Genomic DNA, 15,939 nt, shown 5'->3' on the forward strand with positions numbered 1-15,939 from the left:
AGGAACGAATGCCTTGTTGGCTGTGATGCCTTTTTTTGTCACTTTGAGTCTTGATACAATGTTTGTAGTGTCTGTTTTGCCATCTTGTTTGTTTTACCCATCTTGTTTTTTTTTTCGCGCTATCTCATTATTTTTTAGGTCTGCAGAGCATGTCATCCATAAAATTTACTTGCTGTGGCCTAAGTGGATATCAGACAGAGCGGCGGCAGGCTTACCGCTAGTGAGACCTCCGCATTTTCTTCTGCCCACAGCTACAGGTCTTAAAGTCTCAGCGCGTCAACAGTGATACACAGGATAGGGAGGCCCACACCCAAATTTTATCACAATTACCATTTTTGAAAGGCTGGAATTTCTATTTTTGACATCTATTTGTCATTTTGTGTGGATTTCCTGGTAGTACTAAGTAAGTTTAGTATGTCCTGAAAATTTCAACCTTCTACGATATCGGGAAGGTCAAAAACTTGGTCATCGAACATGCTTCCGAGAGCATTTTTGCCCCATAGTTAAGCATTGAATTGACAGTGTCAATGACAGGAGCGGGGTTTCACACATCAGTGTGAAAGGTTCATCTAAGGACGACATCAGTTCACTACACGCTCAAGATACCCAGGAGATTGCCTAAAGCTAAGGGCACAACCCGCCGTACGTGCACTAAGTTTGTCCGTACGTATTTTGGGAGGCCACGTCCGCCACGTACTTTTTGAAAACGTTCAGGCTGTACAGGGCACGCGCATCGCCCGTACCGGTAGCGAATCCGTAGCCCGATGGCACACAAAGTTATGCCTGCATGTAAAGTTCTACGGCGTGTCTGCGTCCTCCAAAATCCGTCGGATTCCCTACGTGTTCGTACGGAGGCGGTACGTACCACTTACGGATCCCAAAAGATTGTCACGTAGACAGCACGTATTTGCACGTACGGCGGGTTGTGCCCTTCTCAGACAGAGCGGCGGCAGGCTTACCGCCAGTGAGACCTCCCCATTTTCTTCTGCCTACAGCTACAGGTCTTAAAGTCTCAGCGTGTCAACAGTGAAGTACACGTACGCGCGGAGTTTCAGCGCAGTGAAAGGTTCATCTAAGGACGACGCCGGTTCAACACACGCTCAAGATATGCAGGAACCTGCCTTAGAAGTTAAGACGGAGACGTTTTTCGTTGAAGAGATTTATTAGTCACGTAGGAGTACAGTTCATGTATAACAAAACGTTTTGCTTGAGCGCGAAGGGAGAACTCCGTAACTGATAAACTTTCCTAATTTAGGACTAGATTTGTAGGCCTTAGGCTAAGTAAATGAAGGGTTCATCTAAGGACGACTTCAGTTCACTACACGCTCAAGATATGCAGGGACCTGTCTTAGTTAAGACGGAGACGTTTCTGCATGATGATGACCGCGAATAGGGAAAACTCCATCACCAATGAGCTTTCATGATTTAGAACCGGATTGGCAGGTCTTGGCCTCTTTGAGTTTGAAAAAAAAAAGAACTTGAATTTTTAGATTATTTTGGGTACAGATTCAAATTCCTTAATTCAAGAAGAGTTAAAGCGCCTCAAAAGTCTTAGATTACTTTTCCTAATCTCCTGTTACGCAAGCGGCCTCGGGGGCAACGCTCTCAAGGTTGACAAGGCGACTCAGTAACAGGTCTTACAGGTCGGCTTTTGAGATTAGGGAATAGGGTGCCGGATTGGCAGGGCTTGGCCTCTCTATATAAAGAAGACAAGAGAATTTCTTAAAGGGTCAAGGATCCTCAAATCGTCTCTAAAAGTACTTTAAGGTTTCGGTTATGCAAGAGGTGACATTTTAAGCGTGTTTGTGGCATGTTGTGCGTTTCTAGGAGTGGATGCAGAGACGCTTGCCTGAGGACGACTTAGACTACACAATCAAGTCATGGTAGAGCTTGTCTTATAGACTTTATAACAGATAAGACGGATACACTTTTGCATTCATGAACGCGAAGAGGATACCTCGCGTTACTAACGAAGTTTCGTAATTCAGGGTTGGGATTGAAAGGGTTCGACCTCTGTAGAAGAAGAAGAAATTAGATTTTCGGATTCTGTTGTGCAGAGATTCAAAAGACTTAGATTGGTTCGGTTACGCAAGACGGGGCAACGTTCTCTAGGACGTTGACTTAAAACGCTTCAGTAATTTCCAAGCAGATGTAAGGTTTGGCTAGCTATTTTTCTCTCCGTGTTATGGCCGCTTTTGGTAAAGCTAGTTGATCTTAATCCGTGGGGTAACCTTTATCCGTTGTTCTTAACAACAATTTTTAGGGATATCAAGTCAATGGACGGTGGTATCAAACTGTAATATTGTGAAAGTACTGCAAATTCAAACACCGTCCGTCCACTTGTTATCCCTGAATACCCTGGGTTATTTTAAACAACGGATATAGGTTACCCCACGGATAAAGGTGAACTAACATTACGTACTTCTTGAGAAGTCGGTGTCTCGTCCTCGTGAAGCCATGTCACGGATATCTTCACACGAATCAAAACCGAAACGCTTCGAGTAGCACTACCTCCCTCATACCTCCATGAAAAGCGGCCTGCAGACCGATTTGAGCTTCTCATGAATAAATCAAGGTTTACCTTTACCCGCGGCGCAACCTATAACCGTTTGTTTAAACAGGGTATGCAGAGATATCAAGTCAACGAGCGGTTGTTTCCGAATTTTAAATTACGTTATTTTCAAACCCCAGTCCGCCCATTTCATGCAATTCATACTCTGTAACAACAACGAATGAGTAGTACGAATGCGTTACTGAGTATTTCCTGTAGATTTTGTTCGAGAGAAAATTATCCGTGAAAACTATCTCAGCTTTGTTCTGTTACCTCTGCAGCTCGCGCTATAAGTATAACGTAAACCTAGATAGGCAACATCTTTTTTTTGCAAAAATGCAGAATGTCTTCCTTCTGGCCTTGTGTCGAGCTACTCGCACACAATACTGTACCATTAGGCTCGCCCCAAAGTAGTGTGTGCGAAGGGAAAAACATTGGGGCTATGAATGGGGTATCTGAGTAGCTTGACGTGATAGCCAGTCCAGGTAGACAGCCCAGCCTTTTCCGTAAGCCTTTTCTGCTGGGAGGGAGAAAGTAAAAACACGCACCAGCAAAAACAATGTTTTCTCCTTAGGCCACAGCAAGTAAATTTTATGGATGACATCCTCTGCAGACTGCAAAAATAATGAGATAGGGCGAAAAAAAAAACAAGATGGGTAAAAAAAAAACAAGATGGCAAATTTTCAAAATAGACATTGTAACAAGACTTAAAGTAACAAAATATTGCATCACAGCCAACAAGGCATTCATTTCTGTATTTAAGATGTGCACCAGTGTAGTTAAAGTGACACTAGTGTGGTAGACTGGTATCATTAACCATGTTGGCAACTACACTCATAGCTTCCATAGTTGTGCCACTTTTACAACTATCTATCAAGTTGCACCTCTGCAACTACAGTCAATGCTACAGAGTCTCTAGTGTCAATTCTACATTCAATGATTAGGTTACAACACAACCTTTACCCATTTTCGTCTATCTATTATCTAATTCTTGTTTGTTTTTTTGAAATCAGGCGAAAATTAATGAGCGCGCGGATGTCATCCATAAAATTTACTTGCTCTGGCCTTGGGTAGAACAAAACTACCAGAGAAAGCGACCGTGTTGTTGTCTTTGCCTCCTCAGCCGAAGCGACCTCCCGTATCGCGATCCTTATCTGCACATATGGTCATCAATCTCCTGAACATAGCCCAATTACCGATATTTATGTTTTTTATTTTTATTTACTTAGAATTCACCGCAAAACAAGGCTGTTGGAGCTACTGAGACGTTTTGGGTTACAGTACTGTATAGTGAAGAAAGATGTGTGTTAACCCTTGACTTAAACAGTTGTAGATTGTATCCCATGGGAAAGCAGGTCCGTGGAAGCTCATTCCATAGCGAAGTTGTTCTTGGAAAAAAGCTCTGAGCGTGGAACTTCCTCCTAGAAGGAGGATTGTGGAGGAAAAAAGGATGATTTGCTTCCATGGAAGTGGCTAAACGGGTTCTTGCAGTGAAGGTTCGTATTGGAGGCACAGATGAGTGAAGTTCTGCCGAGCATTTACCATGGAAGCAGCGATAGAATAGTGCTAGGCTAGCTACATCACGCCTTTGGGACAATGGTTGTAGGTTTCCCCGATAAGATGTAAAAACATAATTTTTGTTTTGGTGTTCTTTTTCCTTCTTCTTCCGCCAGTAGCCAATCAGAGCTTAGATTGAATATTAGCTATTATTGTTGATACGAGCGTTGAGCCAATTAGTATGATTTTTATCTTCATGACCTGATCAAAAACAAAATAGATAGAATTTTTTTTTTTCCAAAATTGCACACCATACCTACTATAGGGCGAACCTAATGGCAAAGTTAAGTACTGTGTGCGAATAGCTTGACAAAAGGATACGGGGAAAACATTCTGCATTTTCGCGAGAATGTCGTCTTTCCGGTTCTCTTCTACTTCCGTCGAACTTGAAGTAAAAGAACCCACAACACGTATCGAAGGGGCCCTTCCTGGTCTATCTGGATATGCAGCTAGTACTGTAAATGCAGAAATTTTCGCGGTGGTTTAATATTCGCGGTTTTCGCGTTGCAAATTTACCCCAAACTTAAAACCACCGCGAACATTTTTCCATGCCAGTAAGAGACTATAGCCTACAGGGAATGGTGCTACCGCGAATTTAAAACCACCGCGAACAGTCCTTTTCTCGCTACCGCGAAATTAAATCCCAGCGAATCTAAATGTATCTACAGTACAAACCTGATGTGTCACGCCATGATTCGGTTTACAGGGTATGCAAAACGAATAAACAACCAGGAACCATATTGATAAAAAAACGCCAGACTACAAGAAAATCCGTTCAGACCGACTCTTGTTTTTATTCCGTACTGCACAGACCATCACACCCACTGGCAGTTCTGTAACTCCACCGGAAAACATGTCATACAGTCATACTAATTAATGCCATTATAGAAACAGCCAATTACAAGCAGCGTGCATAGAAATGTCTTAATTAATTAATTAAGCAGGGACTCTGTACAGGTATGATTATAATAAACAGTCGTAAGGTGCTTTTCCAGTCGACGTAACAGTAAAAACGTCCGAAGACACAAATGAAATTCTGATTCCCTCGCATCATCCTTCGTTCCTGAGATACTTTTGCCCACTTTTCATACCATCGTTCCGACAGCATCCAAACGATAACGGCCTGTGAGCGTTTGGATGTTATCCTGTCGTTTGCCACTCACACACTGTGGTCACACCGTCCCACAAATTCAATTTTTTGGCTCACGGATTTAAAAAAAAATGCTGAACAGTAAGATCAATGGAAAGGAGTATTCTGTACCTTGGTACACATTTTCGGGAAGTGAGTGAAGTCAAGATAAAATTTAAAACAATTCCTCCGTCTTCGTTTCCATCTACCCTTTTTGCTGAATCTTATCCCCTAAAGTCCAAAAGAGAACCAAGAGCAAACTTGGTGTGGTTTTGGGTAAATATTACTTTCTGCTACAAGTCCAGGTACGATCATACATGTAGACCTCTGAAGCAAGTCCACACAACATTCTTCACTTCTGTTTCACCAGAGATGCGTGATACTGCACCAATATGATGCACTTTTCCTGTCTATATGGAAAAAAAAAACTTGACTGTAATTTTCAAAGCTTTACTAGTCAGTATATATTAGTACTTTGTCCGTTTCAAGAGGAATGGGGCAGCAAATTGTGAAACGAATTCCAAGTTCAATGCAGCTCTTATGTATTCTGTGTTCTTACATGGGCAAATACCCTGGGAGCCAGACAGGACCGGGTAGCTAGCGAGGTTTGTTCGGGGAGCCAAGGCAGTCAGCCCGACAATCTCACATTAGCACTCTGGGGGAGTTTAAGCCCAAAGGAGTTATCGCTACCCTTTTTTATAAAGGGTAGGTCCTAGCTGCCCGATCCCGGATGGCCTCCAGGGTAATGGGCAAACTGAGGAACAGCCTTGTCAGTCAACCAAGTTTAACTAGTTCCTCCAGGCCATATCAAGGTGTTTTTGTTTCTTGGGTTGAGAGTAAAAAAATAACTCGAAGACCAACATGAACACAGAGCCTTCAACTTTGATAAAAACGTGTTTCTTCAGTTCTTTACTGGATAAAGTTGAGGTAAATTCTGCTCGGAGGCTTATGTTTTCATCTTAGCTAAAATTTCTTGAGAACCAAAAAAAAATAAAAAACTAAACTTGACGTGGCCTTAAGCAACCATCAGATCCAACTTACAATCGCCAAACTTCAGAGAAGCGTAGAAATCATAACAATTTAAAACAGACGATAGCCAAAACATGCTTAGTTCAGCTCTTTATATACAAAATGCTTAACTTTAGAACTTGCTGTCAAATAATTATGCAATATTAAAAAGCATACTGTGATTGTTTGGCGGCGAGATACAGCCACCGTTCACCAACACAATTCAGCAGAAATGAGACCAAGTAAATGTCGAAATACATTCTGTGCCAGTTACAGATATAGATATATATATAGCTATGTATATATATGTTCTTTGAATATCACTGTATGCAGTACATAACACATTTCTGCAAAACATTGACCATAATTTTTACCTTAAGTTTCTTACCCTGCCCTTAACAGTAGATCGAGTCAGCGTTTAAAATTTATGTTTCAGACAGGCGAGTAGTTCTAAACTGACCGTGATTGCAGTGAAAAATCATGCAGTACAGTATCATCAACCGTCTATCCATGTACACTAATCCTCTTTACGAGTCTATAAAAAATTCAAACAAATTAAAAGAAACTTGTGACAAGTCTGACTGATATACAGTATAGGCTTCGAACCCTCCATTCCTTAATACCTAGGGTATACAAACGAAATTATTACATTTTTTTATAACTAAGCCAGAAAAGCTACACAAAATTGGTGGCAGTAACTGCCATACACTCACTCCTGCGCACGTCAGAGGAATTGCGAACAATCATACAAGCATCCTTTTTTACTTTAATTCTTCAATTTATCCAAGTCACAGTCAAGAAGGCGCTGTCACCCCCGGCAACAAGTGTTGTCTGACAAAGCTGTCAATCATCTTTCTAGAGTAGGGGATTCCTACTGTGGTCATCAGGGGGTAACCCCACAATGCATTGCACACGGTAACCCATGGCAACCATATTTGTTTACAGGAAGAGAGGTGCCAAAAAAATATAGGGTATGAAGTTTGATTACAAAGTTCCAAGAAGTGTGAGAATGATTTGAGAAATTGCACAGTGATCTTTTTTTTTTTTTCAATTTTTGCCTGGGTTGATTCGAACTGGACAATTTGCCACTTGAACCCGGGCTGACAGCATTGCGAGAGGAGAGCTGATTTATACAATCGTTACCTACGATCTAGAACAACTGGAAGTACATCTCACCCCGGTGGGCTCAATGTCAAGTTTGAAAGCAGTTACATCATACAATATCCCCTGAGCATAGCTAGCTGCATGTGGTGTCAGTTGCAAAACACTGAAGTTTAAGTGGGTCAATACTTAAAAAATTAACAATTACTTTTAACATCCAACACTCAAGAATGCAAATGTCAAATGTGGGGGGCATACAGTCGGCATTTTCAAACTTAAAACTTTACAATCATTATCCACAAATAATTAAAAAAGAAAAAAACCTTTCCTTCAGACAGTGATGCTTTGAAAGTGCCAGGCCGTAAGCCCCCCACCCCCATCACCACTTGGTGTTAACATTGATAAGTGCGCCTAACAAACAAAAACACTTTCAATGTTTTGCAACTTTCCACCGAAGTAACACACACACACGCACACCATGGTTGGAGGGACCTGTACCCTGCGACCTCTGAACTTTCACCTTTGAACTGCTGAACACTGTTTCTTTCATGGAGTCTTTTAATGTTGGGGACCATTCTGGGTAGTTTTGAACACACTTTTATTACATAATGTTGGTACAAGCATACAAGAGGTACCGGTCCTAGAGAGATGGTATCTAGACCTTGGTCCTGGGTAATGCTAGTTCACCTTTATCCGTGGGGTAACCTATATCCATTCTTTTTAAAAACGAGGTATCTAGGGATATCAAGTTTCAAACTGAAACATTTTGAAATAATTTTAAAATTAAATTTGTGAAAATAAATGACCCACTCCCAGTTGTTGTTTTTTTTGTAGGAAATTTCACTTGTTAGATGACATGTTTCTATCGGTAACAAACTTCTTTTCATTGGTGAACTTTCAACAGTTTCTCTTTTCCAGCTGCTAGATGAGGTACGATCGAAGAGCCAGTTGAGGACTGCGCGATCGTTAGAATAACGAACATGTTCTTAAAGAGATTTCTGTATGACTACTTTTCCATTTAACAATGTGGAACGGAACTTGGCCCATTCTTAGCCTTCTGTGTCAAGTTTTGCTTCTCTAGGTTTGTTTCTCTAGAAAACAACAAACTGAAAGTGGTTGGAAAAATTTTCTCAACTGTCCTCGACTACTGTCTAACAATTTAAGCTAGGAATGACGAACAAGCTCACAACTTGCATGGCTGTTTAACTAACTGTAACCTGAGACTGGGTTTGGATTCTGTTTGATTGTAGCGAAAGAACAGCGGACACACGAGAGGCGTCCGCTAGTCTTGAACGTCTTTGACAACTTCATGTACACTGTGTTGTTTTAAACCTTTCAACCTTCGAAAAGAAACAACTTTGAAAATGATCCCTGCCGATACATACACACACACACACACACACACACACATCAACGCACGTGCATCCACAATCATACACGCACGCACGCACTGGAGGTAATGAGGACTTGGGGTGCTCGTTGATTAATTAACACTAACGACCACACAGGGCACAGTACCCCACCAATCATAGCGGACAATGTGGATCGGCAACATGAATTATACACATCATCATCGTCATACAAAATACACTTTCTCCAACCCTACCACACACTACATTAAGATAAATCCTCTGATAGCCTATTAATTTACACATAGCTAATTACTGTTCATGTTAATTGTCATTATTAGAGTTTACATACAATATCTGTTGTATGGCATTTCTATCATACCTTACAGTTAGTGCCTAGCATCTCTTTATACAAGGGGAAATCGAGGGAAATTTTTCCAACGAAATAACAACTCAAAATCTTTCTACATAATTCATCTTCCTGATTTCTTCTCTTGTAACCGAAACCCCAAAAAAGGCATATCTTAATATTATTTCTCCTTGCTGTGGACTATACCATTATTGAGACGGGGGTGGTAAGGTTCCCCACGAAGCGAGTTATCATACAGCACTTGCGGCATCCTAACACATACATTAACGGTATCGTATTCCGAGCTATGGCAGTGTTACAAGTATATCAGCAGAGAGCTTCTAGTAGTTTTCGAGACCCGACTTATTTACTGACCTTTCTTTTATAAGAAACTATCAGAATGGAACGGTCCAACTGTGGCACTGCTATACTTTACCACGTTCATGCACGTACAGGTAGAGGGCAGTGTGGGTATTTCAAGTCCACCACTTCCCAGGGTGCATTTCCCTGAGTTCGACGAATGGAAGATCACATGTGTCATAACTGGAATGTGATAACCCATAATAGCCTGGCCAGATCATGTTGCGCTTCACAACAACAACAACAACTAGGTGGGTTGTCTGAGACAAAATTTACAAAACGCTATTATTATCATAGAAAACGGTGATTGAGTTTTCCACATTGAGGGTGTGGAAATTGTCTATATATAGAGAGAGAGGGAGAGAGAGAGTTCGGTCACTCGAAAAAAGCTGCGTCGGTTTATATCAAAACACCATGACTTAGGCTAGCACCAAGTACGAACAGAAGCGTTTAGAGCACACCATTCATGCAAACTGTCCAACACAACTGGTCTCTACTGTCAACAGTTTAGCACACCCGTAATCCTGTATCTCTCTTTCTGGAGGAGATCAGTTCGTTCAGTCTTTTCTAGCACCGGAGCGCGGCGAACGGGGAACGACGCCATGCCGTGTTTTTTTTTCCCCGCGCCCGCCGCGTTTATACCTTACCCTACAATTGTAACGTTGACACTGGACACAAAACACCCGCGTCTACTCTCAGGCTCGGAGCGAAAATTCAGGGGTCGCCGGAACTTTCGTCCGAGTTTGACCTACGACTCGGCGGAGGGTGACGACACGCTGTCCTCTACCTTTTCGTTCTTAAGCTCGACATTGACAGATTCGCTCTCTGCGTTGGACTGGTTTTCGACTACGCTATCTGACTCGCTCTGTCCTTGCGGCAACTGCGCGGCCTCTTTACTACCACCATTCCCCTCGAGTTCGTGCCGAAGTTGTTGGTTCTCCGCGTCCAACGCCGCCATTCTCTCCTTCAATTCTTCGATTTGCGCTCGGAGCTTCGTCTTCGACTTGTTGACGTCTCCGAACTTCTCGAGCCGCTTGCTCCGGACTAATTCCAGCTCCCGCTTCAACCGTTGTTTCGACTCGTTGGTCTCGCGTAGCTTCCTCTCGTGCTCGACCCGTAACCGCTCGATCTCCTTACGAAGGTTTCTCTTCGCCTCCGCTGCTTCACGAAGCTTCTCTTTCTTAGCAACTCGGAGGAAGTCAAGCTCCTGGAGAAGAGGATTCCAAGAAAAAAACAAGTTAAAGCTTTTTTTTCTCTCTTTTTTTTCAGTACTTGAGAACTGAAAATCAAATGGGTGTGGCCTAACAAAACACAGAAGTATAAAACTCTATCCTAATAACTGCTACCAAAGTTGAACATCAAAATTCTAGAAATGTTTTATGAGCTTCTCTCCAGATATAGTTTAGGTCGATATTTCTATCTTAAAAAGACTGAAGAAATAACGATGATTTTGACAAATGAGTAAAAAAATGACTGACAAGTACAGTTAACACGTTCTCTTTGTTTCGAGTAAATCTTAGCCAACTTGTGAAGGACTTCCTTTAAACCATCAGTCTTGAAGAAGACTTAGGCCCACCTGTTGCAGACTCTTCTTGGCCTGGAGAGCGCTGCTAAGACGCTCCTCCTGTCGCATGCGGATCTTGGCCAGCTCGTGGAGGAGTTTCTCCTTCGCCTCCTTACTCTCGCAGCCTCCGTCGAGCGCGCTCCGCACCAGCTCAAGCTCCTGCTCCACGGAGCTGCAGGGATAAACAAGTCCATTAGCCCGATTGTCCCGGACAAGTAAAAGTGCTGTTCGGGCAAGCAGAAGTGCTTCCCCACGTCAGGCAAGTAAGAATTTCCAGATGTGACCCGCTCAAATTACCACTGAGTGTGACAGCACATGGGGCTGAATGCCTGCCTATATTGACCATGTCATTTTTAAGCCAGTAGAGACATAGACTTTGTTGTTGTTGTCCTCGTTTAACGTCTATTATTTCGCTAGACATGGTCTCTTAACAAAAGTGAAAATTTATGAAAGTGAAAACACATAGAAAAATGTAATTTAAATGTCGGGCAAGTGAAAATTTGGTTCGGGCAAGTAAATTTTTTATGTACTTGCCCGATAGGACAAGAGAATTTTTGAAAACTTGTCTTACCCAGAGCTGTCCAGTTCGCTCCCTGACTCCTTCCCCGAAATCGTGCCGACGGGAATCGTGGCCGCGGGAGGATTCGCCGCGGCGCTGAGCGCTGACATGTCGACCTCGGCCGCCATGTTCTGATCTGGCTGTCTCGTCTCGGTCGTCTCGGGCTGAGATGCTGGGGGGAAAGATTAAAGATATTTGATGTAAGATTTCAATTTCAGCGTTAAGTTTAACGGACAAGTTTTGCTTCGGCCGTTTTCTCTCGCTTGTTTCTGGCTGGGATAGTGTGAGGAAATATTAAATTCTGTCTATCTCCTAAATAATGTGTGGAAGACATTCATTTCGTGTGAGATTGCGTCTCGATTTAATCGGACAATACTGCGAAGAAAGATGAATTCTGTCAGTGAATCTTCTAGAAAATGTATTAAAGACATTCCATGTAAGATTTTGTATAGACTTTATCAGATTTTCTGCTCCAGTTGTCTGGTCTCGCTTGTCCCTGGCTGGGATGCTGTGAGCAGAGATTAAATTCTGTTAGTGTCGAGATAATGTATCAGAGACATACGGTGTGAGATTTCAGGTCATGTTCAAGGTCTCATTACACAATTAGATCGCCCCATTGAATTCAATGCTTTAACACACAACTTCTATGTCCGCAAATCCAATTAAAACACAGTCTATTTGGAGATGTTTTGCTTTCTATTGTAAGCACACACGTTTGTTAGACAATCAAAAAATTTTCACCCAAATCTAGCCGACGCAACGATTTCTATCACATTTCAAAATGCACCTCGCCACTATCCGCTAGAGGTCGTCTTCAATACCCGGAGCCTGACCGGAGCACTCAGTACAAATAAATGTAAACGTCCGAGGATCGATCGGGTCACGAAACTTTCGTGCATGATCATGCCAGTAATACACAAGCTTTCATCGAAATTCCTTTTCATATCAGTTATGGTTTATTAATGGGAATTTATGGTCCACCTAAAACCACGCTTTGAGGGCCAGATAATTTTTTCGCCCGGATTCCTTTAGACACTACACTCGGAGTAATACAGGAATGAGACCTTCAATGTCAGTATCAACTTTAACAGACCTGTTTTGCTCTGGCTGGGATCGATGTGGAGAGATCCATAACTGTTTTTTGATCTTGTAGATATTTTGCCAAAAATAACTTTAAAAAGATAATCCATACCTACCAACCCTAATTTTTTTCAGGACAGGAAACAAAACTTACTTTTTCAGCGGCCTTAAGGTATGCATCTTTTATGTGCCATGATAAAACAAGGGGACCTCAGCTTGCACACGTGACAACCCTCCCAATGATATAAATGTCTCCAATTGGGATACACCAGCTTAAAAGCCTCAGACCTCAGAATCGGTCCTCTAATTTGCGCCCCGTCAGGACTCGCCCAAACAATGACAGATCGCCTTGTCTCTGGTATCACAAAGGACCAAGGTTGAAACCATCAGTCACATTCCTACACTATCAGGGTGGAGACACAACAGGAGCCAATACTTCTGATGGTTTTCCTTTTTGTCATCAGATACAGGACACAAGTACTGTTCACAACGGGCCACACCAGTTGAATTATGTGGTTCTGGACATTTTGGGGTACAAATTCCTACACCATCAGGGATGATAAGGGAACAGGGGCCAATATTTCTGATGTTTTCTTTTTTGTTGTTATCTGATACATTCACCACTGGCCACATCAATTTAATTTCTTGGTTCTCGACTAAAAGTACAAAAGTTAAAAAGTACAAATTCCTACACTATTCACTCCCATTTCTGGCTGTCATTCTCGAAAACAGAACTAATGGAGCTTAGATTACAATCATCAACCGATCCACACTGAAGTGACGCTACACGAATCTAACTTGTTGGTTCTACATGTATGTATGTAAAAGAAATATCTGCACCGGAAGGACAATTTGACAGGGGGAAAGTCCGCCCTCCCCATTTGCTCTATTTTTGCTCTCAAATATCAGAAAACCACAGAAAGAAATTAGGCCACACCAATTTAATCTCTTGGTTCACGGATTCGCTCGCTCCTATTTTTTGGAAATAAAAATAAAACTTACCAATCAGCAAATTTTCACCATTAATGAAACCATTCACCAATTTCTGGTGTAGCAAATTGGCCTTTATATTACAAGCTCCTTAAAGTGTGGGTACAGGTGCTTTTACTGTACAGTAATAGTGTTTTTGTACTTTTTTCAAGCTGAAAACTTTTTATTCTTTATGTTTTGGATTAGCCCTTACCTTTACCCCAACCATATTACAATTTTTATATTTATTTCGCCCTCTTGCTCCATATTTTTTATGAAAAAATCCGTGAACCAAGAAATCAAATTGGTGTGGCCTAAGTGCCCTTCCTTCAGCTCAACTACAGGAAGTAGCCAGTATATTTCACGACGTTTCGTCCTCAGCACACTCTTGGCAAACTCGGAGAGTCCATTAGCAAGTATCTAATATTTCCATCTCCAGGAGAAATCGACAGTGCCTGTGGATATTACTGACATTTCGTGACAGTCCTCCTAGACTCAGTACAGCCAGGCATGTGACTCCTCCTGTGGGGTTTTACCCACTCCCACGTTCCTGAGATATTGACTCCTGGTCCCTGCCTGAAAGCGATGAAACGTCAAGATTGTGGGAGTAAATCTCACTGCACCTCGTTAATAACGTCTGCTGTGCGAAAATCAATCTCAGCAGTAGATAGAGTCGAAAAGCCATCAAAGAATCCTTTCAGAGATGCATAGCACCTCGATTTTTGTAACGTCTGCGGTGCAAAAATTCATTAACACAGAGTTGAAACCATCTAAGAATCTTTTCAGACACGTCAGCAGCACAGAAATTTTATCATTGTATTGCTATAAATCAGTGGAAAGCAGACTCGCTGCTGTAGAAATTAACTCTTTCTTTGAAGATGAAATCATGACGAATATCTATAATTCGATTTTCTTATTTGAAATGTCAAAATTCGGAAGCAGAAATCTGCCAGTTTTCTGAGGCCCTGGGGCTTTCTAATTCTACATATCATCTGCTCGATCATGGGGTGAGAAGAAAGTAATTTGCTTGCAGCTGAGAAGGGTTATACACTACAACGATCCTTAGGGTATACAGTATACAGGCAGTGACAGCTTTCTAGTTAGTCTTGTGGCATCACTGCAGATCTCCGGCAATACTAATTCCATTCTTCGGTTCTCGTACACATTCTAGAGAAAACTGAGCAAGAGGTTGGGATAAAACCAAAAGACAGCAAGTGGCAGGCCAGAGCTGGAGGGGCTGGTCAACATATACATGTATGTGTAGGAAGTAGGAATAAACACAGCAGCTGTTCGTAAGGCTAGACCATCTTATGGTTGAACATCATGTACTGTAAATGCAGAAACTTTCGTGGTGGTTTAATGTTCGCATTTTTTCGCGGTGGCTGCTTCACCGCAAACTTAAAACCACTGCGAACATTTTTCCATTGCAGTAAGAGACTATAGGTAGTGCATGTTGCTACCGCGAACTTGAAACCACTGCGAAAAGTCCTTTTTCCCGCTACCACAAAATTAAATTCCTGCGAACTTAAATGCATTTACAGTATTTGCTAGCAAAGGTTTCCTTTCTTGTAGTTTTCCCCTTGACTGAATTTCTCCCTCAAAAGTTCCAAGCACCGTGGAATCGACTTGGTACAGCCTAAGAGAAAGATTTGTGAGAGCTTCCAGCTGGAATAAGTCTCTTCTCATTAAAGCCCTCCTTGGGCAGATCACATGACTGCTTCTCATCAATCTTCCTTCCTTAAGACATTACAAGGTGTGAAGGCAATACGTCTTCAGGTACCTTAAAAACTCATTTTGGGACTAGGTGCACTGGTGTTTCTACGATAAAAATCTCAATGCACAGAAAAAAATCTAATTTCACAATTTACTTTTAGTTGACACTTGAACCTCAAGAATATACTGTATACTAGTGTACAATAAAACTATTACGTACGTAACCCCACACTTCTAGGTGCAACAGCGAACGAAAAGTCAAAAGTTAGGCGTAAAGTTCCAATTTTTGTGTGCGCACATAAGTGCGAATTTTGTACCCAATATCTCCAGCCATGCAGACTACAAAATTAGTTTTCTGGGAATCTAATTCCTGGGTGAGAGCGACGTAGGCGTTCCGAGCGCAAGATGGATAAACGTAGCCGGCTGCGTTGGCATTGATATACGACTACCAGCAGTTCTGTTACCTCTGCACACCTGAGATATACAGGTACCTCGTCCATCACTGCCTCACCTGCGACAGGTGATTAATGAACCAGGGCACGCCTGTGCAGGTATGGACTTTCTGCCGATCTGTGACTTGTCAGGAGACAAGTATCTGTATTATTGGCTGTCTGCAAGGGGTGGATTTTCTTTGTCATTTTTCAAAACTC

At 42.0% G+C, this 15,939-nt stretch overlaps 1 protein-coding gene and 1 long non-coding RNA gene across 2 annotated transcripts in view; one reads left to right on the forward strand and one right to left on the reverse strand.

The window, feature by feature from the left end:
• Nucleotides 1-4,092, forward strand: part of LOC118430831 — a 4,770-nt gene extending 678 nt beyond the window's left edge. The window contains exons 2-3 of the long non-coding RNA XR_004832899.1: nt 1,127-1,128; nt 3,833-4,092. This is a non-coding gene — a long non-coding RNA (uncharacterized LOC118430831). The remainder of the gene's footprint in view (nt 1-1,126; nt 1,129-3,832) is intronic.
• Nucleotides 4,093-6,341: 2,249 nt separating this feature from the next.
• The window catches only part of LOC118429858 (ski oncogene-like), a 57,442-nt gene continuing 47,844 nt past the window's right edge, over nt 6,342-15,939 (reverse strand). Inside the window, exons 5-7 of the mRNA XM_035840484.1 lie at nt 11,540-11,699; nt 10,981-11,140; nt 6,342-10,611 (exon numbers count right to left, since the gene is read on the reverse strand). Of these exons, the coding sequence (XP_035696377.1) occupies nt 10,153-10,611; nt 10,981-11,140; nt 11,540-11,699 (779 nt within the window). The 3' untranslated portion in view covers nt 6,342-10,152. The remainder of the gene's footprint in view (nt 10,612-10,980; nt 11,141-11,539; nt 11,700-15,939) is intronic.

The sequence above is a fragment of the Branchiostoma floridae genome, chromosome 14 (genome assembly GCF_000003815.2).
Source record: "Branchiostoma floridae strain S238N-H82 chromosome 14, Bfl_VNyyK, whole genome shotgun sequence".
NCBI classification, from domain to species: domain Eukaryota; kingdom Metazoa; phylum Chordata; class Leptocardii; order Amphioxiformes; family Branchiostomatidae; genus Branchiostoma; species Branchiostoma floridae.